The sequence below is a fragment of the Pogoniulus pusillus genome, chromosome 18 (genome assembly GCF_015220805.1).
Source record: "Pogoniulus pusillus isolate bPogPus1 chromosome 18, bPogPus1.pri, whole genome shotgun sequence".
NCBI lineage: Eukaryota > Metazoa > Chordata > Aves > Piciformes > Lybiidae > Pogoniulus > Pogoniulus pusillus.
Genome location: NC_087281.1, coordinates 23655464 through 23679282, shown reverse-complemented (window position 1 = coordinate 23679282; position 23819 = coordinate 23655464). Strand labels below are relative to the sequence as shown.

Here is a 23819-nt window from a genome sequence, read left to right as displayed (position 1 = left end):
TTCAAGATGTAGAATTTTCTATTTTTTTTCCTGTTTCTTCTTTTTTACATATATAAAAAAAAGAGAATCGTAGCGTCTATTTCATCCGAATCACACATATACATAAACATATATATATATATATACAAACACATAGCCAAATATATATATAGTATGTAGATGTATATCTAACCCTTGTCTCAATAGGAATGTGTAGGGGGAGGTGTTAGAGAAATTCATTAAATAACTGCCCGTAACATGCTACTGACTCTGCCAACAATTGGGGAGAGATGAAGGGGTGGGACAACAGGAAGGTTAAGTTTATACACAACCAGCACAAATTTAAAAAAAAACAAAATAAATGGGAAGGGGGAAAAAAAAAAAAAAGGGAGGAAAAAAAGGGGAAAAAATAAAGAGGTACGGCTTATAAATAGTTGAAATTAAATATTAACAAAGAATACTGAAAAATCCCTACTCTTTCATTAAATTATGTTTAATTTCTAATTTAAAAAGGGATATTAAATAAGTATATAAAACACTTTCTCTTCCCTCCCCCCCCCCATCGGAAGCCTCTGTCTTGCGCACGATGCGGTACTGGTTTACTTTGCAGATGCAAGCACCCACCCGTGGGTTGGTTTCTTCGTTTCCTTCCTTCTGAAAGCCATCATCAGTCGGATGGGGAGTTCCTAGTGGTTAGTAGTCGCTTGTTGTGAGTCTGGTTTTAGACTGTCCTGTCTTTTGTGGAAGTGTTCCGTGTTGCACATTATCAGGCGCTGAAAATTCAATCGCAGATGACGTTGGGCAGCATTCTGACACAGACCGAGTACCTTTTTTGATGATGATTATTATTAATAATGATTTTAATCACAGAACTAGATTATATAGATCCACATCGATGTACAAACACGCTTGCAGGGGTGTGTGTGTGCGTGCGCACATGCGTAAGGTGGATGCCACATATACCACAGCGTCTACTGCCGACACACACGTGGCCAAGATGCTCGGACACAGCTCAGGGACCCTGCCTGCCTTCGCCTTTGATGCCCCAGCCCAAGACGTGGAAAAGGAGCTTGGTATTTACAGTACGCCGTGAAGAAAACGCACATGGACGTTCTTAAGGGTCGTTTGCGCTGGGCATGCAAACTGAAGGCAGCAAGAGTTGCTTTCTTCCCCTCCCCAACCCCTTGAATCTTGGCATACATATATATTATTTTTATATATATATATGTATAAAAATAAATATATATATATAAAAAAGAGAAAACCACAAACATACATACGCACACAAACGCAGGCATCCCCATACACACACCCCTACTGTGTATACACTTCTGATTAATATCCCTTTCCAGAAATGTTCTGTAAGCATCTTGGGTTCTCTTGAGTGGCAGCTTTGTGCATGAAGAAAGCAGACAGTGCTGAACAACTGTGTGGCTATGCACCGGTCCCCATTCTTGCTTCAGCACACTGTAGGCCTCGTGTCCTTTTGCAGCCACCAAGGGCGGGAAATCTAGACTCCTGTGATTACTTCCTTGAATAGAAAACTAGTGCGCAGCAGCTGCCCACCATCCTCGTAAGAGCCAGCGTGTCTCTCTGGCAAAGGTTCTACAGCGAATGAAGTCAACACGAAACGTACACTGACATCCCATGTCCCAGGCAAGGCAGGCAGGTTATGAGACGAGTAAGGGTGAAGGTTGGGGGGGAAGAGAGGGGAGGAGAAATCCTTGATCATGCAGATGGCCATTTGCTTGGCCTTTGACCCATCATCGCACCCTAGGATGCCGCTCTTTGGAACTCCCCGCTCATCCTCTCTATCACCTCTCCTCCCTGTCTCAGGCAAGGAGAAGGTGGTTTGTGGTACAGCACACTCTGTAGAGAAACAGCGGAGGCCGCACAAGTCAGTTAGAGTTAAGAAGTTTACACCCAGCGCTTCTACTCAAGTCCAGTCTTAGCTTGTTTCTTATGCCCCAAGTAGCCCGCTTGTGTCCACAGCAGTCGAGTATTATCCAGTGAAGACACCAATAACATTAGCAATGTTAAAAAAAAATAATCAGTATATATATATATATAAAATATATATGTGTGTGTGGTTAAGATATACATATATGTATATATAGATGTGGTTAAAATATATATACATATATATATATGTATATGCATGTATACACACATATATATGTATGCATGGGAAAACCCATCAAATACACCTCTATAGTCTTCCTGGCTCTGTTATTTAGCAGCATGAAAAGAAAAATAAAATAAAACAGTTCAAAACCCAAAGGTGAATTCTGTGCGGCGGGTGCCTTGGGGAATGTTCCTTCCGGAGTCCATCGTCCGTACTGAAAGTGCTGTGCTCTACTGATCCTTCATTTTTAGGGTTCATTTGGATTAGTGTTTTGTTTTGTTTTTCTGTCCAGGCGAGAAATCAGGCTCCAGAAACAGGGCTGTTCCCCCTTCTTTTCCGCTGCTCACCGTCTCGGTTTTTCACATCTGTCAAAGAGGGAAGGAAGAAAAGAAAGCAAGGTTAATGTTTGTGATGGGATTGCTAGCAGGGCAGGAAAGGAAGGGAGGTGGCTAATGTGTTTAAGAGCACATGGTGTTAAGACATGGCATGGTGTCACTGGTGGGGTTAACTGCTGCACAAATGTGGCAAACCAGCTGAGAATCTCAACCCTTGAATGCATCAATGAGTTCTACTTCCCCGGGCTCACTTAGATGGGGCCAGGGAGGGACATCAGTAGAGGGGCAGACTTAGGAGCAGAATCAGAGCCTTCCTCACAGATGAGCAGAGTGTCTTGTTTGCACACTCTCACATCATGCACACACAGATACACACAAACACACAGAAACACGAGGCCAAGCAATGCATGCATGCAGATACACTCCCTCAACTCTCCACCTAGCCTGCTCTTTGAGCTGGAAGCAGTGCAGACAAGAAACTACATGCAGGCAAAAAGGTGAAAATAAAGTGCCTATCATTCCATTAGCTGCCGTAAGCAGAGGTTAGCACCAGAGAACAGCAGCAGCAGCCTGAAGATGCGCCAGGAGAAAGGAAAATTTACCCTCTCCTATAGAGCCCAGTCCTAGCCCTACTAGAAAAGACATGGGAAACTTCAGCCTAACAAGCTTTTTATCTGGAAGCAGACAACCTACTCAATCCTATGACCTCCTTCTATCTTTCTGGCCAGCACACCAGCTCTAAAGACCCTCTACAATACAAATTATCCCACCACAGAGAGGGACTACTATGAAACCACCAGTAAATGCTTTCTGACATCACAGCTTCTTTGGGGTATTGTTTCACTTTGGTTTGTTACTATTTCTCACTCTTCAAACTCTGTAGGCTAATTTCCAGTTACTCTGGGGTTTGGGAACAGGAGCAGAGGAAAAAGGTCAAAGTTAGGCCTGGTTTCCTGCTTTAGGGACTATGCTCACTGGGAGAAGTTCAACTTTAGAAGCTGTTCTATTCCGACTCCTACATCAATTATTTTCCCACTGAAACTACAACACTCCAGAAAATTCCTCTGTATACAGAGCCATTTCCACTATGCTTACACTGCCAATACCTCTCTGATTTTGGCATAAAGCATTTTTACACCAAAAGGAAGCATCTGCTACTTGTAGCATCCACAGTCTGCTAGCCAATTCAAGGCAGGTAAATGGATGGCTCCTCTTTCAGGATACAGCCACAGACAACCCAGGATCTCTCTCTCTTATTCTCTCCCATCCAGCCACTACAATGTTCTTGATAGGAGGAATTTCCTAGATCTCCATGAAAGTGATCAGAGTTCAGAGTCACTGCCAAGAGCTCATTAGCAACTCCGTTTCTATATCTCTCTCTGGATAGCCAGGATGATCCTACACCATAGATGCACATGCAGCTGATGCAAGTCAAGCAACCTCACTGGACTCACCAAAGCACTCAGGTGAGAACCAAGAATGTTTCTGTATGTGCATACACCACAGAAGTGCAAGACAGGTAGCACTCAGTGGATACGTGCACAGCACGGATCTCTGAACAAACGCTTACCACACAGTACCTTTGCATCTCTCACCTCACATCTAAAATACAGACTTCTGCCTGCCTTCACCCAGAGACACACTTAATTCTGCTGTATCATACCTCACAGCCCTGAGTGCAGCTCCTCGAACCATAATGCTGGCCAAGACATGGACAGGGAAGTGTAAGCACAGTGTAAGAGGACAGGGTGCTCTCTCCGGCTTTCAGAAGGCCAAAGATGCAAAGGAGAATATGGGGATAGCCTTGAAGGAGGCTCCTGGCCTGGCTTTGTTCACTTGGTATTCAGAGAGTGTCCACAAGGCACACAAAAAGGGCAGATGGGGATGGTCATACCCTAGTCAACTAAGGATTTATCTTTGTCCAACAGTATGCTCAGAGTTGCATGTGGATAACATATGGAGGGCTACACATCCTCCCCCTGCCTACCTCAGAAACATGAACGCTGTTACCTTGTTCTGGAGTAAAGAATACCTTAGGTACAAACACCCCATCTCTGGGAGTCATACCCATCCAAGTCCTGATAGCACATCTGAAACGCACAGACACCCTTTGACACGGGGAAACTCTGTCCTCATCTGAGTTAGCCCCTCTGCCCTCTGGCCCACACAGGACAGACAAAAGAAGCAATCACATAGCACTGGTGCCAGAAGTCAGCCCAAAGCAAGCTCGCCCCTCTTTCTCTCTCTCTCTCCTTCCCTTATGTGTGTTTCTTTCATCCTTCAAGACACAAACCTGCAAGTGCGCTCGTTTAACTCAAGCTGCCTCGACTTGCAACGTGAGTCTGTGAATTTGCAGGAACATTTACAGGTCTGGGGATCTTGTACAAACAAGTGCTTTCTCCTCTCTGAGCAAGGCTCACAGTGACTGCAAAAAGGCAAAAGGAAAGATGTCTAAGCTACAGCGCTTCAGCAGAAAGAAAATACACATGCAACACCCTAAACATCAAAGCAATCCCCTTGCCCCCTCCCACTGCCCCCACGCTGCCCACTGGAGCGTTGCGGGCTGATGGATTTTCCAGCAGCACCCCAGCAGCCCCAGGGCAGCACCCCCTTGCATTAGCATAAATAAGAAAGAAAACAAGCTTCTGCACAGTATTCACAAGTGCTGCATTGGATCCACCAGCAAGGACCAGAGGGAGTAAGACGGGGAAAGCGAGGATAGGAAGGTGAGAGGTCCCAACAAGCTACTGGCATATCAATGAAAGGAATTCTCTGAAGTAGGCCATTCGAGTAGAAAGAGGCCAGCAGATGAATGAGTTAAATATAGAGGGTTTCTCCTCCTCTGGAGAGCAGTTGGGCTCCAGCGTCACATGCTCACCCCTGCAGTCAGCACTGCTCTCCTTTCTGCAAGCCCCATCCCAATCATGTCACCTAGGAATCTCTTACAGAGGGGTGTTCACAATGCAGAATTTTGTGAATAACTGTGAGAGAGGCAGAACAAAAGAGGTAGAGAGAGACAGGGAAAGAGAAGCCACCAAATCCAGCAGAAAAGAAGAAAAAAAGAAAGAGCAAGCCCCCGATTCCCAAGCACCTCGTCTCCAGCTTCCCACCCTCCCATCTCTCCTCTGAACCTGTGTGACTCCACCAGACACGCACACACACGCACGCACGCACACACACACACATGCACGGCAGATGCCAGCCTGCCTTGTCACCAGTCATCATAGCAGTGAGGGCACAGGACAAATGAGGGAAAGCAGATGACAGACTTGCAACTGGAAGGCATGGAAAAGTGGTGCAGAGTGCTTGCCCACCCACCCATGCTCATGTGCCCGGGAACATGGCTGTCACTGATGATTAGAGAGCAAAGCAAGCTAAAGCCACCTTCCTTGAGACACTCTTAGTGATAGAGTGATGCCATTGCCACTGCTGTCCCTGCAGGATCTGCAACCCACCAGTGACTGGGCAAGGAGGGTGAGATTTGTGTGAGCAGCAAGCAGGCAGATTGGTGTGGGGAGAGGGAGGGAAGAGAATCTACAAGCAGAGGACTCAAACGTACAAGCTGAGTGGTTTGTACCGGCCTTTCTTGCGCTTTCTCTTTTGACCCTTCCCCTTTCCTCGCTTTGATTTTCTGGAAGAAAAACAACAAACAAAAAAAAAAAAAAAAAAAAAAAACAGAGAGAGAGAGAAGGAAAGAAAGGGATAGAGAGAAAACGGAAGAAAACGCAAGGAAGAAAAAAAAAAACACAGCCATGTGCCTTGCTGGGCTGGGGGAAGCACATGAGGCAAGAGTGCAGAGCAAGTCCTGGGGCTAAAGCACAAACCTCCACCTCACACACACATTCACTGGCCCTCCTGCACTCCTGCCAGCGCCGCATCCAGCCTGCCCACAGCCAGCACCAGGGCACTCAGAGGAGACCAACTCCGGCAGGGCTGCTGCCAGCAGAGGTGCATCTGCCACAGCCTCAGAGGGGTACATACCTTCACCCTCCAGCAAGGGGCAGTGGGACAGGGGGTGAGAAGGAACAGAAAGCTTTGTGAAAGCATCACGCAGCCGCGGTGAGAGCACACAATCGTACCAGGTGACAAGCATGGGTGTGCACTGACTGGCAAGAGGCAACCTGAGCAGAGGGGCTCTCCCCAGGGAAAGGGAAACTGCTCTGACCTGACACACTGCCCAGCACCAGGCCTAGGAGCATGCAGTTGAGCTCCAGAAGCTCTGCTGCAGGGCTGGTGATAATTCTGCCTTTGGACGGGAGCAAAGGAAGCCAGTCTCAGCACCCTGCAGACAAGGGGAGAGACTTGGTCTACACCACAATGCTGTGAGGGAAAGGACTGTCTAGCCTGAAAGCTGTGCTCACCCACCCCACCTCCTGTCTGTGGTCCAGAGGACTTCAGGAGATCTCACTAGACATCCAGTAACATACCTTTTGGCAGCTTCCATCCCGAGTATCAAAAGAGGAAGAGAAGCCTGACCCAGTTATGACACCCAGGAAGTAGCCAGCAAGCAGCTTTCAAATCTTCTCTCCTTTCCTTCCCTCCCCTCCCCTTTCACATGGCTCTGCCACACAGACAAGCAGATAGAACCAAGACACTGCCTCCATAATGAAAAATTCACCAGTTACTCCTGACTCTTTGGCTGGAGCTGGGACAAGGTAGGGACTTGGGCCTGCAGGCCTGGACATTAACCACAGCCTAAAGCACAATGAGAGCGCAACAAGGGAGGGATGTTGGAGCCTGTGCAGCTCCTTCAGCCACGTAAGTACAGGACCAAGGGAGACACACGCAAGGAGAAGGCCTGGGCCAAAGCACCAGGGTGTGTCAGGCAAGGGCACCTTAGTGCTGTAGCAGCTCTGCAAAGGTTCCCTTGATCCCTGGCATAGCCGACCTTGAGAGGGAGCTGCCAAAGGGATATAGGGGACAAAAGAAACCATAAGTGTTTCTTAGGCCCTGTTCAAGCTGTCTCACTGGAACAAGTGTCAGAGCATCAGCTCGCTTCAAGCCTCTACCCTGTACGTGAGGAATCATAGGGAGGCAGTGAGAGGAGGAAAATTTACCTAAAGGGAGGACAAGGACACCAATATAACAGAATATTCAATTCAGCAAAAAAAACAAAGCACACCCATCTCTCCCATCCTCTCCCCAGGGAGTGCAGAACCAGCAAAGAGCAGGCAAGGTGCTGTTAGAAGAGGAAAGGGAATGCAACACAGTCTGGACTGGCTGCTTCACCCACACCCCATCCTCACCAGAGTTCACACAGACCCAGCTCTCACACATCCTCAAACCACAGAGCCACTCAGATCAACCATCCCCAACATGGGCCTGTACAGAGAGAAGTGTTGGCTGTACACAGTCCAATGCTGACAGAAGATTTCCTGAGGGAAGACAGTATGGAAGGCAGCTAGAAACACACAGCCACCAGAAGAGGGGTGAAAGAAGTTCTCTCTCCCAGTTGTTCTCTGTGTCTGTTTCAGCTTCAGCTCCCAACATTCACTCCCTTCCTCTTCAACTCCACACGTCTAAATAGCAGTCACTGACCCAGCCACGTGCAGTCCAGCTGAGCCTCTTCTCCAGAGGTCACTCTTTTCGCTGTTGTTCTACAGTTGTGACTGCTCCTGCAACTACTGCAGGATGAGAGCTTATTTCTCCACTTTACACAATGCTTTTTTCTTTCGGGAGGAAGGGAAGATTGTGCCTTAAACCCCCTTCCAGGTCACCAGAGCAAAATCTCGTGAAAGTCTCCATCAAAATCCACAGTCAGGACATCCACCTCCTTTTAAAACCTCCCAGGCCCCCACCCTGCCAAAACCAGTGTCACATCCTGCACGGCATCAGTTCTGCCTCCACGAGGCCTCTATTGCAACCTCTCCCTGCAACCAACAGGTTCCTACCCAAGCTGCTGCGAAAGAAGCCAGCAAGTACTCACTCAAGCAGTAAGAAAAAAATTAATAATAAAGAAAGGTAGCCTTTTGCAGTAACCAGAAACACCCCAGGAAGAGGGAAGGCAGAATGAGGGCTGCACCTTGAATCCATTCTGGTAGGACACACACGGCGGGACTTCCCTGACTCAGGATAAAACATTAGGAATGACTGCCACGGCTGTGGGTCACGCAAGCTCCAGGTCTGGGGTATGAAGGAAGGACCATCAGATCTGGGTTTCTGTGCCCACCTGGAACGGATTCAGAGTGTAGCCCCATGCAATACCATATGCCATTTCCAACAACACCTTCTCAAAGTGAGCATCTCCAACCAGAGAAAAGGGCAAGGGGCAGTGGGGAGAGGAAGTGCCAACCAACCACCAAAACAGAAAGAAGGGAAGGCTCATCACTTACTTTTCTTGTTTGTTTTTGACATCTTTCTTTGGTCTGAGGGGGAAGAGAGAACAAAGGCCTCATTAGAAGGGACCTCACCATATATGCTTCCAGTATTATCCCCAGTTCCTGACAAGCCCAGGCAAAGACATGTACATTTTCCACTGCATAATGTCCATGGCACAAGTTAAGTGTCTTTCTCAAAGTTTTTGCTCTCCTGCTGCACCTTGCTAGCAACCAGTGTAAAAAGACCCCAAGTTGCAGGCTAGCACTGTCCACCTGTGTTATCTAGAGACGGGGGAGATTTGGCAGCAAAGTCCTTTTCCCAGGCTCAGCCATCCCACTGCAAACCAACAGCAGAGACTGCAGAAGCCTCTGGACAATAGTCTCAACCCAGTAGCAGAAAAACCAAAAAGGCTCAGAATTAGTTTATTGCAAGAGGAACCAGTACTGCTCCATTCTCACCTGCAGTCACATTTACTGTGCTGTAAGAAGCTCATGTGTGCTATGTGCTGACTCTGATGGGGTTTAATTCTCATGATCTGGAATGAAAGAAACAGAGAGGGTCACTACCCATTCACTATTTATATTCACAAATCAGCCCACTGCATGGCAAAGCATCTGCACCCCAGGTGTTCCTGGGAAGAGCATGGCAAAGTTTGAATTGGCTTTGAGGCCCCATTCTTCCAGTCAGGGAAGGTCTTTGATCACAAGCAAGCAGCAACACCAGACTCGTGCCAAAGCTCTGTTTGTTCATGCATGCAAGGTGCCAGCACTGGTGGACTTCCTTGGAGACAGGCATGGGAGAGGGCGTAACACGACAGCAAAGTTCTCACTGAGCTGTCCCCAGTCGATGCTACAGAGACAGCAATGGAGCATCCAGCTTGCTGTCATGTAGAAGCATGCTTCAGTCCAACACAAAGGCCCAAAGTAAAACTTCAGCATCCAACTTCTCTTCCCTAAGCCACCATTCCTTCACAGCTGACATCTCGCTTTCTCAGTGGCTCAACACACAATGTAAATCTGATGATGTGTGCTTGAAACAGCCCTGCAGAGCCAGATACTGCCCGTCCCTCAGCCCCAGGTGCCTCCAGGGAAGTTGTATTACAGGTATTGTCACAGTCTCTCAACCCGGAACCTGGCTGGATCACATTTGCACCAGAAATCTGCCTCCAATTCCTCACAGGCATGCGAGCATACCAGCCAAAAACTGTAATTCAAAAAGGAATGGTAGGAAGAAAACCATCCCTACCTACACCATGCTAGTATGCTCTGGCCCAGGCTGCAGCCTGCAAGTGGAAAAGCGGTATGGGGAACCATGGAAGAGCACAGGCAGGTTCTCCACCAGAGTTCAAACACCACTCAAACAACAAGTAAAGAGAGCTTGCTGGTTAATGTCTTAGTTTTGCATGTCTCTCATCCACATCAAAATTGAAAGCAACATATACAGTGGCCATTCAAGAGGCGAGGGACAAAAGTAGGTGAGGGAGCTACAGGTTAAGGGTAATGGGCACCAGGACCACTGTGGACAGAAGCTGGCATCCAGCCTGGCAGACAAGGGCAGTGACAAAGCTCTCTAAGGCAGAGTTTGTACCTTTCCCCTGTACCCAGCCTTAGCTATCGGGGCCACTTCTGGCTCTTCCAAGGAGTGAATTCAGCAGCCTCCAAACAAAGGAGGAGGACGCCCAGCGGCAGAAAGGCTTTTCCACTTGACACTGAAGCAGCGTGTTTCTTAGAGCCCCTTTCCACCCCTGCTGTGCCAGTGTAACTAATGAACCAAATCCCCTGCTCTGTTGGTAAAAGCTGACCTCATATGCCCCCCAGGAGATGCTACTGACTGACTTTCCCCTTTTGCACTACTCAGCTGCCTTCGGACAAACAGCTTCATGGACCAAAAGCAGAGTTAAGGTGAAGCAAGAGCCCAAGGAGGGCTCTTCTCTGGGGCCTCAGAAGGAGCAGCAGAAGAATGCATCCCTTGTGTTCTCAAACATGAAGTGCTCCTTTGCAGAAATGTTCCTTTGCATATTACAAGCTACTGTGTTTGAGCACTAGCAAGGTGAAAGGAGATTCTCTTCCTAGCCTTGAAGAGACACAGGCAACTCTACTTTTAACTCTGCACTGTGTAACACTGGACATAAAGGTCAGGAGAGAGGTAAACCCTCCTGATCCAACAATCTCCTGTTGCCTGAGGTAGCTGCCCTTCCTCTGAGTTAGCTGGGAACTGGGACTTGGGGTGGCTGTGACAGTTGACTTGCTTACTTCCACCCAAGCATGTCAGCTTGCAAGCTGGACCCTCACCTCCATTGTGACGTTGTACACATCCACAGGAACACATTCTAGGCCCTCATCGCCGCAGCAACCCGCACATCTCATCAGAGGCACACAGGACGGCTTGAATATGTACTCCACCTCGTCAGGGTACTCCTGGAAAATGTCCACCAGGGTCTCAATCGTCCTGCAGAAGCTGCGCTCGTAGACTTCCAGGAATTTGATAACTACAATGAGGAATGGAGGGAATAAGTTAATGCAAACTTATCTCAAGAATGTCTAGTGGTTTAGCCCTTAAAATGAGCCAGGCAGTTGCAACACATCTACCCTATGCTCTTCACTAACAATCTTGCAAGCCTAAATCCTTTGTTTCTGCCCTACACACAAGCAGGCAAATCAAGTGGGGAAGAGACAGTATCTCCCTACTGCTGCTTCAGGGCAGAGGCAAGAATGCCTTTCTATTTTTGCCTCCCCAGCACCATGATGCATCCCACAGATGCCTCCTCCCCAAGCCCCTTCCCTGCTGTTCCCCATACTCTCAGATATGCTGCCACTATGCATAGTAGCTCAGCCAAAACAGACACCTGAGGCTGCTGCAGACGATCTACACTGGATTTAGGTCCTTCACAGGTTTGCCTTTTACCTCCTTACAAAACAACGAACAGATGACCCAGCTGGTTGCAGAAGGCAAGGGGATGAGCCAGAAGTATCCTTTCTACAGACCTTGATACAAAGACACTTCCAAGAACACATAGATCACTCTGAACCATGCATACACATATCTTCACTCTTCCCATCAACTATCCCCTTTACCCATGCAGAATATTCACCTCAACAGGACACCTGAGAAGCATGACAGCACCTGCCTCCATGTCTCCACACTGATCACCTTCCCAGATATAGAAATCAAGCCACCCACTGAAAGACTCAAAGCAAGCCCACAGCGCCCCCAGGATTAACTAGACAACATATTTAGCTCCTGAACCACAGTGAGGCACTGTGGGAAGGGCTACAGGGTGGATCTGCCATTATCCCCTGCCTTACCTATAAATGAAGCAAACACAAACTGCTTGTGATCTGCACTGATTCCACAAAGCCTTTCTCAATGTTTCCCAATCTCTTGCCAAAGCTTCGTTTTGCTGCTTGGTCAAGGGTTGGAGAGATTTAAAGAGATGAGAGATAGCACAGATGAGTACACATGCACAACATCCAGCTGTTAGCACAATTTGGCCAACAAGTGAGCACCTGAAGCCCTCCAGGCCTCCTAACTCCTTAACTCAGGTAAAGAAGGATGTCTCAGAGAAGAGGGTAAGAGTACACACAGAGAGACAGTACTTGCCCCATGCAGTTATACACTGTAGTGATCCACCTGTACAGTATGCAGAGTCCTACAGCACCAGTGTTGATAACTCTGAGTGATAAGAGCAAACTGCTTGCATCATGGAAAAAAATGGTCTCCAGTAAGCGTTTCTAAAGTGCCCTGAACTTGTGACAAACTGGCTTAAAGGTTACTTTGCCACAAAAATGCAAAAGCTGCAGGGCTCAGAGCTCACAGCCCACAGTTAATTGTTGAAAGTTAATTCTAGGTCATGCAGAGCTGACAGTGCCACAGTGCTAAGAGCGGTACACGAGGGGAGGAGCTTCCTTCCAGGGTGTTTGAAGTGTCAGAGAGCGTGAGCAGCTATTAAAAGAGAAAGTGGCTTGTGAACGGGAAATGTAGCCTGGCAGGCATGGGCTGCTTGTTGTTATTCCTTGTCTAGAAGACAGCATGTTTCTGTTCCTTGGCCCTTCCTCTTCCAACTACAGCATGACTCCTGTCTGCTCTCCTACATCATCCGTGGCTAACTCCTTCTTCCTGTTCCCCTTTGGAGTGACCTTAGTCACCGACTATGTTCCAACAAGTTGAACTATTTAATATGTGGGAAATTCTGCAGGCACAATGACAGCTGCTGAACTATGCTGTTGATCATTCACACCGCGCCAGGAGAAAGGATCTGGGAACTCAGGCTGTAAAAGCACATCTCTGGATAAAAATGCTTGCAGACCTGTGCTGAGGGGATGCTGCTCATGGCAGTACTCTGGGGCATAAAGGAGGCAGAAAAAGAAACAGTAGAAAACTAAAGTGAAACTAGTTCATGCCTGCCATGCTTTCAAATGTTTGGACAGCACCAGCAACTAAACTACAGCAGAGGATCGAGGCTCCATATTAGCCATGAGATAGCACATTCAACATCTTCTGCAGCGCCTTTACTGTCATGGCCTGATGACACTTGAGATCTAAGAGATGTGACAGGAACAAATCTTTCCCATAAAGAATCTGAGAGGTTTTTGCCCATTCCTTTAGCATATGATGATTTTCCAAAGTCTGAATCAGCATCTGAAAAGGAAATGAAGACTCTTTCTCCGGCTGCCAGTCAGAAGGCACGTTGCCTTGATTTTGCTGGACACGGAGCACTCATGGAAACTGTGCAGTGCTCCATAGTTCATTTGCACACTTAGCACCCAAATCAGAGCACATGACCAAGGTACAGTCATCCTCACAGCAAAGCTCTGCTCTTGCTGCTGTACCTACACTTACTCCTGTGTACTGGGAGTCATATTCCACACTTTGCCAGGCTGATTCGGTCTGTGCTTCCTTTCCTTGCTTGTGTCAGGGTTGGAAGGAGGTCTGTCTTTTCATGGGAAAACATAGGAAGGTCACTGAAGGACTAACACTGCTTAGCCTGCTCCCTTCCTGCAGTCTGGGCTTCAGCCCACGTTAAAAGTTAATCCTGCATTTAACCCACACCCTTGCCCTGCAAAACACCTCCAGAATTGACTCAGAGGTTCTTCTTTGTTAATGGAGGGGGAAGCAAGGTTAAAACCCAGTCAAGGTCCACATCAACTCTTCAGGGCAGACAAAGCCAGAGCAGGCAGGATTAAATCCAAACCTGGAACAGTCAAGTGGGAACATGCTGGAGTAGAAAAGGAGCAAGTCTATGAGCATTTTGTCCCCCTCCCCATCAATGCCTCAGCAGCAATACAGACACACTGTTCTTTTAAAAATAAAAGTGCAGCCACAAGTGCTGGTGGTTTCTTTATTTATACCAGAAAATCTTTTCTCATGGAACAAAGAGTGTTTGTCTGGCTCTTCTACAACTTCTTCTGTCACAAAACATGTGGAAGGCTCTCTTGAGCACAAAAGGGTAGGGGCTGAAGGTAAAACTACTGTCTCCAATCAGAGTATGTGCATCTCAAATAAAACCTGTTACAGCTCAACATCTCAGAGAAAGCACTAAAATGGCCAAAGACATAAAATCACCTTTCACTTCAACACCAAAGCCCTAAGGACCTTCAGTAGAAGGAACTACAGGACTATCCTTGTGGAACACAAGCATATCAGCATCTGCTCTTCACAGGGGAGAAACTGAAGAACAGAGAGGACCTTCACAATCACACAGCTGGACAGAAGTAAAGACAGGAAGGTAATGCCAAGAATGCTGATTTCTAGCTCACAAATAGCATCACAGAACCAGAAGTAGCACCACGGCAACAGGACCAAAATCCTACCACTCACATTACCGGATCAATTTCTCATGCAATCACATCAGCTTTCTTGAGAGAAAAATCAAATTGTTTGGTTCTTCCTCTCTTCAGGAGGGCAGTCAGACACAACAAATGGTACAGATGAGTACACTAACTCTTTTCTACCAACAGCAGAGAACTGGTTACCAAAACAAGCCTCACAGTAGGCTCCATCTTGATCCCTCTGGAGTCACTGAACCTTCTTCTGTTGACTTCAGCAGGAGCAAGGGTCAAGCCCGCATGCAAATCAGAAATTTTGCCTATGCAAAATGGACACCCACCCCATACACCGCCTGCCACAAACTTCTGTCCATGCACACACCGTCTGTCGCATCAATAAAGTCACAGAAGTGAAATCGAGTGTGACCAAACACACAAAAAAAAGCCAATCTGGGCCCACAGTGCTAGAGCCCTCTGCTGACCTCCTACGGGAATAACGCTGCAGCTCACAACCCACGGAGGACCCTCCCAGGCTTTCACCAGACCCTGCTACACAGTGCGTGGTCTGCTTCACTACAAAAGTAAGGGGAAAGCGTGGTCACAGTAGTCTGGAAGCAGCTGATATCACCTCTACCTGCAGGCTCCAGAGTCTATGCAACCCTTTCACCTCTCTTGTGAACCAGGACTGCAGACAGAAAGCTAACCTCCAGTGCAGTGGGTATCACTAGATAGGGCACCTGCAGGACGCACCTCTGCTGACTGCTCTTCTGCTCTACACCTACAAGCACAGGCCGAAAAGGCAGAGGACACTGCCACAGCCTGGCCTTTGGGCAGCTGGACAGACAAAAAAGCCACAATGGCTGCGGAGGCACCAACTCATTACCTCACCAGGCAACAGCTCCAGTCTGGCAGTTGGACCACTAGGTATAAAATAATTAGAACCTTTTGGATCACACTGCTGTCCCCTGAACCTCTGCTAAGCCTGCGAGCTCACACCGGAGTAAAAGGCTGTATTGTCTGAGCCTGGCTCCGTACAGTGTTTAACAATATCCTGACAGGGCATGGCAAGCAGGGGGGTACCTGGGGCTGTCAGGAGGCACCACTACTCCAGAAAACCATCCCGTGCTGCCCTTTTCTCCCTCGCTCCCCCTGCAGACCTGCCACCTGGCCCTCTGGAGAGAATGCTGAAGCCCTGCTTCAGCCTTTGTTCGGGGATCAGCCCAGGCCACCCAGCCGGCCAGTGCTGAGGAAGAGGTGGGCGGTGAAGATGACAAATCCCTTCCTACGGCACTGTGGCGAATCCCTAGCCACAGCTCGCCACTACTCAGCTCTTTGTGTGCTCGCGTGTACATATATATATCTCTAAATGAGAGCGAGTATGTGCACGAGTGCACGCACACAGTCTTCATCAGCTCCGGGGGAAGCCAGCGGCACTCTGGACCGGCCCTTCTTTACGCTTCGGCCCCGCGGCTGCTGCGGGACCCGGCCCCACCGTCCGGCCCACGGCCACCCCGGACCCGCAGCGGAGTCGCAGGGGGCGGCGTCAGCGCCGCGACAGGGTTAATAGCGGAGCCGCCTCCCGCCGGCAGCCCCCCGCTCCCGCCGCCGCCCCGGGAGGTGGCGGTGCTGTCCGCCGGCTGCTCCAGGGGCTCGGGCCTCTTTCCCCCGCGCCCCCGATCGCCCCGCCCGCCGGGAAGCCGCCCAGCGCTTACCTTCATTGGGTTTCCGCTCCCCATCCCCCAGGGCAGGAGCAGCCTTCGACAACTGCAAAGATAACAGAAAATCAGTCACAACACGGAGCCGTTACGCGGTCCCGGGATGCGGGAAGGCTTCCAGGCCCGCTGCCGGTGCCCTGCCGAGTGAGGGGCAGAGGGAGGCCCCGGCGGGAGGGGGCGCCCCCGAGGCGGAGCCGCTCCCCTCCAGCCGCCCCGGCGGGCACAGAGGGAGCTTTTGTTCCTCTTGTTCCCCTCGTCCCCCTGGAAGCCGAGAGACGCAGGCCCAGGGCCGAGTGAAGGGGCAGACAGGCGGGAGGCGACCGGGACTCCAAGGCGGCGGGCCTGAAGGAGGCCCCAGAAGAAATCCGTTCCTCGGACGTGGAGCTCTCAATGATTACGGTCAAAAACCAGAGGGCAAATCTGGGCCCGGAGCCAGGGAGAAATAGCGAGGGTGACCTTCTACTGCTGAAATGACTGGTGGGCCTGGACACTGCTTTTCAACTCCAGGCCTCCATTCACCCCATAAAGGTGAATCTGGCCCTGGAGGGCACGGGAGAGGAGAAAGGCAGCCAGGCGCGACAAAGCATCGCTCCCCTCTCAATGTCACTGATGTCTGTCGCTGAGCAGTTGTGGCCACTGAGGTACTGGTATCTGGCTGGGTGTGAAAGCAATTAACTGTGACAGCACTGCTTTGCCGATGAAGACCACCAAACCACCCAGATTCCCCTCCCTCCTCTCCTCTGCAAGAGAGGGTGATAAGTGCCATCACCTAGCAGCCCCTGTCCTCAGCTCCTGTCCCTGCCCTCCCCACTGGGCAAAGACCTAACCTATGCGTTCACTCCTGCTGCCTTTGGGGATGAGGGGCACTTCCAAACTGCTGACACAGGCAGGAATGACAACCAGACCAGAATGGAGAAGTGTTAATGTCACTTTACGAAGGAAGTCTTTTTCATTCCAGCTTAAACAAAACTCCACTCATCCTGCTCTGCATGACGATTTTCACTTTGACGTTAACTTTCCAGCCAAGTCAGGTTTCCCCCTGCTGTTCTGTTCTGAACCACAACCAAAAAATGCCTGGCTTGCCTGGCTTTCTTCACTTCTCTGAGGTATGTTGCCACCTGTGTGATGCCACCCACCCCTGAGCCTGCTACCTTTCAGCAGAGGCCCAAAAAGAGTTTGGCGATACAAAGTATTGCTTCATCAGCAGTGCGCTGCATCCACACGTAGCAAAAGGCCCTCTGATCTTGTAGCCAGAGACAGACCTGACTTTAGCAGTCAAAGTCCACCCCAAGCCCACAGCGGGAATCTGCCAACGATGGTCTTTTAGGCAGCCCCATGGACAGGAAAGCACCACCACCCTAGCAGCCCAAAGACAGCTTTTTAAATGAAGAGACAAGAGAGCTGGTGAAGTCCTAGAAGTCCCTCTCTTAGACACTCCTTTGTCTGTGCACAGTTCCCTTTGTCTAAAGGCCCCCCGACCAAACTCCGTAGTTCTCATTTCAACCAGTCTTTCTGTACCTGGGCAGAGCTAAGCCACCCTATGCGTGGATCTATTTCTTCTCTGAGAAGGCTGTGTGCCCAGTACTGCAACAACAGTGTAAAAAGCAGGTTCCTAGAAACAGTTTCATTCCTGAAGTGTGAAGGTCACTGCAACAGCATAAACAAAATGGAGGCAGAGGAGGTTGCAGCGGCCTTCCAAAGCCACTCAGTGATTGACAAGTCAAAATAAAACTCCATCAAGGGCAGAAAAGCTTCAATCTGTGTTGAAGCACAGGAAAAGGATCACAAGCCATGTCAGTTTATCCAAGTGAAAACACACCCAAGACCTTTCACAGAGGGGATTTTGATTCACATACAGAATGGCCACTACAGACTGAGCAAAATTAGCTCATAGACACCTAGAGGGTCACTATACCTATTGTCTATATGAAAGCACCCAGGCAGGTGCCAAGCCCCCCACCTCCTCGCATGCAAGCACACATGGTGCACAGGCGATGGGATGCAGAAGCAAGACTCACACTTTCACTGCTGACTCGTGCCTGTCCAGCACCTTGCCCTGCCCCTGATGTGCTGGAGCAAGACCCAGAACACTCCACCAGCACTTACCCAGACCCGGGTTGCAAGAGGACCATGAGGATGTGAAATAAGATCAGTGCAAAGTCTGCAGAGAGCTTCTGAGTGCTCCCAGTCAAGATCTCAACAGAAACCCAAAAGTTTTCCCAGAACTATCAGTAACATGTTCTCTGTTCACTGAACCAAGAAACTTTTCCACCCTTTCAGCAGCGCTTTTCACCTGTGGCTAGTGCTCTCAAAGCCCATCCACTAGAACAGCAGGTGAGGCACTGGCTCATGCCTCACTTTAAACCAGCCTGCTACGTGTCAGACAGGGCAACGGGGAATCAAAAGTGTGTCAGGGGACAAGCAGGCTCAGTGTGCCCTTCGACGGGAGCTTGAAGGTCACACTCTCCCCTCTGCTAGCTTTTTACATTACCCAACAGCTCTGTAACACGATTTCCTTCCAACAGATTTTCAACATTTCATAGAAATGTGGAAGCAACTCCTGGGCACAAGACTGAGATATATGACCCCAAAAGCGGGGCTAAGCAAGGGGAAGCTCCTTACTGCACTCTTTGCAGGTTGCAGCAAATGCATGTCCCACAGTGGAGAAAACCCCTCCCTGACAAATAAACCCACTCCACACCACCTATGTGTCTGCACCGTCCCCATTCCTCTTCTCTCCCAGCCCCTGATCAAAACAAGTTATCCTCTGAAGGGAGAGAAAAGGTTAATCAAGTCACTCCTCTCTAACCATCACCCCCCTCACCACCACCACTAGCACTCTTTCTCTCCCTTCCCCTCCCCCTAATCTGTGCAGCCTCATTAAAAGAGCTTTGTAACTGTTTAGGACTGGAACAAACAATCCATCCACTTTGAGAGGGACTCTGGGACAGGAGTTAAGGCACTTTTCATCTTAGGCGCTAGAAATTCTTCTCAGCGGTTTCTACTTAGTGGGGGGGGGGGGGGGGGGGGGGAGGGAGACAGGACTCACTCCGTTCCTCAATTGTACAGGCAGTTAGAAGTCATTAATCCTGCAAGCTGCCAGCACAGAGGCACCTCTGATATGGAGTGGGACGGATAGGAAAGCAAATTTGGGGGTTCAAGAATCAGAAAGAGCCCCTCTGAGGTGTCAGCAAGAGCTTTCCTCTCCCCTGCTCTCAAAGGTGCACTCCTCTGCCCAGCCTGTCCTCAGAGCATTGGCCCAGAGCCGCTCTGAGGAAGGTGACACCACTGCATCCCAGCTGCCTACAAGCTGGGGAAAGAGGTTCTAGTGGCTCCCCATCGTGGCCTGGCACAGAGGCACACCAAAAGCAGGGTGGTGTGCGATCATTAGCAGTCTAGTCACAGGCTTGGTCTCCCTCTCTCCATGTCTGATCACTGCCTGTTCCCTATGGCAGTACAGCTGACATATCCAGGTGCCTCTGCAGTTCAAGGCAGGAAGGAGTGAGTCCCCAGACCATGGTCAGGGGTGACTCGCTACCAGGCCACTGCAGACAAATGAAGACGGGGAACAACTTGAAAAGGACATCACAACCTCTCTGGTCCCATGGGGCATAAGACTGTACACCACAGCTCAGCACAAGCAAACAGCTGGGAGGGTGGCACTGCAAGGCCACCTTTTCCTCTGTCCTCTGCGTGGAAATGCTGTTGCCACCAGCGGTGGCAGACACCTGTGGCATCAGCACCACATAGCCCCAATATCCCAGTCTTGCTGCAGGAGTCACCGTAACAACTCCTTCACCAAGGATGGATCTCCCTGCTACCTACACCACAGAAGCACTGTGATTGCTGCATGATGCTTCTTTCACCCTTGGGAAAGCTGCCCGACACACTGGACCCCACTTTCCCCAATAAGCCTCTGCCGGGGCTTTTATTTAATGCTTGCCAATGCGCCTGGCTAGCCTGATAGGTTTTTATTCAGCACAACAGCCAGATTAACAGTACAGATAAATATTATCATCAAAGCACAATACCCGAGTCCCAGCATGAAGAGTCATGCCTTCTGCCATATCCAGAGTCATAGTCAAGCTGCCTACGTGAGATCTGCTGGTATTTCTAACGTTCCCATCATTGTGGTGCCCAGGCGATCAACGGACAAATAAGGACAGAACCAGCGGGCAGACCTCACCGTCGATCTGCCCGAGCACTTATAAGGCCCACATGCCCCAACTATCTGAATATCTCTCAACCTCTCACGTATCCATCCCTGAAACATTTCCCACGGCCCACCAACACCCCATAATTCTTTACCCCTTTTTTTACCCACCATTACTTTCTTTTCAGCACCATCCTGCCACCAAGGAGAAGAGGCAGCATGAGGCTTTTATGCAACTCCTAAGAAAAGCCAGACCTGGACTCTACCTGATCTGGCGTTTCCTCCTCTGGGGAAGAGGAAGGGGAGGGGAGAAGGAGCAAGGGGAGGGTTAAAGGGTATTATCACTAGACGCCAATACAGAGTTGTCTAACCTACAGCCAGAGAAAAAGACACTACAGTCTAAGTTTACTCAGAAGCTGGGAGTCAAAGAAATAAATCCCTGGTTTAGATGCTGGCAGAAAAGCTCTTGGAAGTGGAAAGAATTGTCCAACGAGCCCAATCTGACAGGCAGGCAGCATAGAGCTGCTCTGTGCCACACTCGAGTGAGAGCTGTGCTTCGGTTCCCACCAAGTACAGTCTGATGTGCAGCTGTCATTACAAGAAAGTAGAGATATAACAGGCTAGAAACAAAGCGTGCAGTGCCTGCATGACTTCAGTTACAGCTGAAATGGCTCCTAATTGGGGAGTTACCTTCCAACATCGGTGCTGGACAAACAGCATGAATAACTGATTAGTTTGCAAATGACATTTATTTTCATGACTGTGGGAGATGACCTGGCCCCCTTTCTCTCCAAATGCCAAGGAGAAATGGAAGAAGAGAACTAACCTGTTATAGCCTTTAAAACATAATCCATGCCCCTGTAGCCAACAGCCACTCTCACGTGGGCACTGCCTAAACCCCTTAATATCTCTTGGCAACACAGCCCTCTAGAAACAGATGTATAGGAGAGGTTTGCATAGAAAACTAGCTTTTTTATTATTATTTAAAGAAAAAAAAGAGAAAAAACAATGAGGAGGAAGAGTTGGTTTCTCATCTCACAGGAATGACAACGAGGCGAAAGTAAAATTGACTAAGAAGGAAGAGGAGAGAAAAATGCACGATTCTGTAATTTAAGTGCTAAATACATGTCTTTTGATTACTTCTTTTAAATGAAATTAAATCTGTGAGGAATTCGGAATCCATTTTGCACTCTTTGATCTCTATTTGTTTTTCCAGCTAGGTATTTTGAACTCCACTCGGCGGCACAAACCCGAGCTGGGACCCAAGGCAAATATCGTCGAAACACCCTTTTGCAATGTCAGGAGACCCGAGAACAGGAGGCAAGGCTGATGCAAGAAGCCAAAGCACTGCCTCCCTGCCCCGCGCCTCGCCGCGCCGCCCCGGGCCCGGCCCTGGCCCTGGCCCCGGCCCCGGCCCTCGGCCCCGCCGCCACGGCAGCCCCGCGCCAGGGCCGCGCAATGTTCGCACATGTGCGCGGGCACTCCGCACCGCGCGGCCAGCGGCTGTGGGAGCCCACGAAGCGCCGGGCACCGCTTCTCCCCCCCTACGCCCCGCTGCAGCACTGCACGCACACACACGTGTGTGAGCTGCAGGCACGCACCCGGACCCGGTGCCAGCAGCGAGGCGGCACCGCACCGGGCAGGTGGGAGGCAAGAGAGGCGGGGGAGGAAAAAAAAAGAGGGGGGGGACGGGAGGCAGGGGAGCTGGGAACAAAATATAAAAGGAGACAATTTTTAAAAAAAAAAAAAAAAGGGAGGGGGAGGGCGAAAAAAAAAAAAGGGGAGGGGGCGGGGGAAGTATTTGCCGCCGCAGTCCCCGTACCCTAACCCCCCGCCCCTGTTCGCGGGACAGAGAGCCGCCAGTGCTGGTCCCCGCCGCTTACCTCCGCGCTCTGCAGATAGAGCAGCGCCGCCAGCCCCCAGTGGATCCAAGTGAGGAGAAAGTTCATGGTTGCCGGCGCACGCTGCGGAACGGGGCCCGCCGCGCTCCGCCTCACCGCCGCCGCCCCGCCGCCGCCGCCCCGCCGCGCTCTCGCCTGCGCCTCCTCCGTGCCCGCCGCCGCTTCCTGGGGTGCCGCCGGCCGGGCGCTGTTGGGCACTCTGGCGAAAGGAGGTTTCCTCTTCGGGGTCTCCTGTTTCACCCCTCCATAAGGCCGGCGTTCTGCCGGACCCCGCTGCTGTTTTCGGTGGGCGCTCCGCCGGGCCGAGCGCAGGCTCCGCAGCCGCCCCGCTGCCGCTCGGCCCCCGCCGCCGGGCAGTCCGAGCTCCACAGCGGCGCCCGTCCGCGGCCGCTCTCCCCGCGCCGGGGCAGGCAGGCAGGCACCCGTGCCGCCCTCGCTCGGTTTCGCGCACTCACGCCAAAGTTTGCGCGTAAAGTTTCAATGCATCTCTCTTCCTGCGCCTCCTCTTCGCGGCGGCTGCCTCAAGTGGCTCCCCGAGCCGGGGTCGCCTCCCTGGGGGAAATGGACTGATCCCGCCGCCGCCGCTCGGCTCGACCCCTGTCCGCAAGTCGGGGTTGTGGTGGCGGAGGGGAGGAACAGAGCGCTTTCCTCTTGCTCTCTCTGTCTCTGCCTCCCTCTCCCTCTCTCTGTCCACCGCTTAAAAAAAGGAGAAAAAAAAACCCAGAATATTTTTTTTAAACGGAAAAAAATCCAAACTGGCTAGGGAGGGAGGGAACTGGGGCGGGGGGAGGCTCTGCAGGAAAGGGAAGAAAAAAAAATCCCAGCGGATCAAAGTATAGGTGGGGAAAAAATAAATTAAACGAAAGGATAAAGCCAGGCGGCAAGCCCACAGCAGGTCCCGGTGCCCGGGGAAGGCTGCTCCCGCGGCGTGCTGTCCTCCGCCGGCGCGACGTGCGCTTCTGGCCCCGGCGCGGCGGTGGCCCCGCTTCGCGCTCTCCAGCGGCGGCTCCGCGTAGCGTCCGCTCTACCGCCCGCTCGCCGGCGCTCTGCAACTGCTCGGCGCGGCCGCGGGGAGAGACGCTCCGGCGAAGTCCCACCCTCCCCGGCGATTCCCCTCCCTCCTCCCCTCCCATCCCTTTCTGCGTTCGGCCACGGAGGTAAAGGGGTCCGCGCCCCCTCCGTCGTCCTTCCCGGATGCCCCACGCGCGACCGCAGCTCCCCTAGGCTCGCAAATGTCGCCTTCAGCTTCCCGGTCCTTCCTTTCCTCTAGCCGCCCCAAGGGCCGTGCCTCCTCCACCCTTTCTGCCTCGTTGATGGATGCGCGTTCAGGTCAAAATTCACCTTGCCCGTGGGAATTGCTCCAAAGTCCAAGGGAACCATTTAGGAGGAGGGGGCAGCAGGAGACAAACTGCGATCACAGTCATCATCCGCCTGCCCCTCCTCCCCCCCTCAAAAAAAAAAAAAGGCCTTTGCTTTTCAGGTACAGTGATTTCTTAGCACTTCGTGCTAAACAAACAAACAAAACAAA

General features: G+C 50.7%; 1 protein-coding gene across 7 annotated transcripts; it reads right to left on the bottom strand.

The window, feature by feature from the left end:
* Window positions 1-23384, bottom strand: VEGFA (vascular endothelial growth factor A). Of its 7 annotated transcripts, XM_064158790.1 has the most exons (8): window positions 22274-23377; window positions 16235-16286; window positions 11049-11245; window positions 9216-9292; window positions 8772-8804; window positions 5999-6070; window positions 4733-4864; window positions 1-2469 (listed from the first exon to the last, which is right to left on the bottom strand). In XM_064158790.1, exons 1-8 carry the CDS (start codon window positions 22337-22339, stop codon window positions 2448-2450), a joined length of 651 nt encoding a protein of 216 aa, XP_064014860.1. In that variant the 5' UTR covers window positions 22340-23377; the 3' UTR covers window positions 1-2447. The 7 variants fall into 7 exon arrangements, with proteins under 7 accessions (XP_064014860.1, XP_064014862.1, XP_064014861.1 ...); XM_064158792.1 differs by lacking the exon at window positions 4733-4864 and having other exon boundaries at window positions 22274-23380; XM_064158791.1 differs by lacking the exon at window positions 5999-6070 and having other exon boundaries at window positions 22274-23378.
* Between the last annotated feature and the right edge of the window lie 435 nt (window positions 23385-23819).

What these genes read in the sequence shown, in the direction of transcription:
- VEGFA (XM_064158788.1), bottom strand. Translation starts at nt 22,339, where the DNA reads ATGAACTTTCTCCTCACTTGGATCCACTGGGGGCTGGCGGCGCTGCTC. An exon ending in GGAGCGGAAACCCAATGAAG is followed by an intron (nt 11,246 to 16,234) that starts GTAAGCGCTGGG and finishes TCCTCATTGTAG; the next exon opens with TTATCAAATTCCTGGAAGTC. An exon ending in GTCAAAAACAAACAAGAAAA is followed by an intron (nt 8,609 to 8,771) that starts GTAAGTGATGAG and finishes AATCCGTTCCAG; the next exon opens with GTGGGCACAGAAACCCAGAT.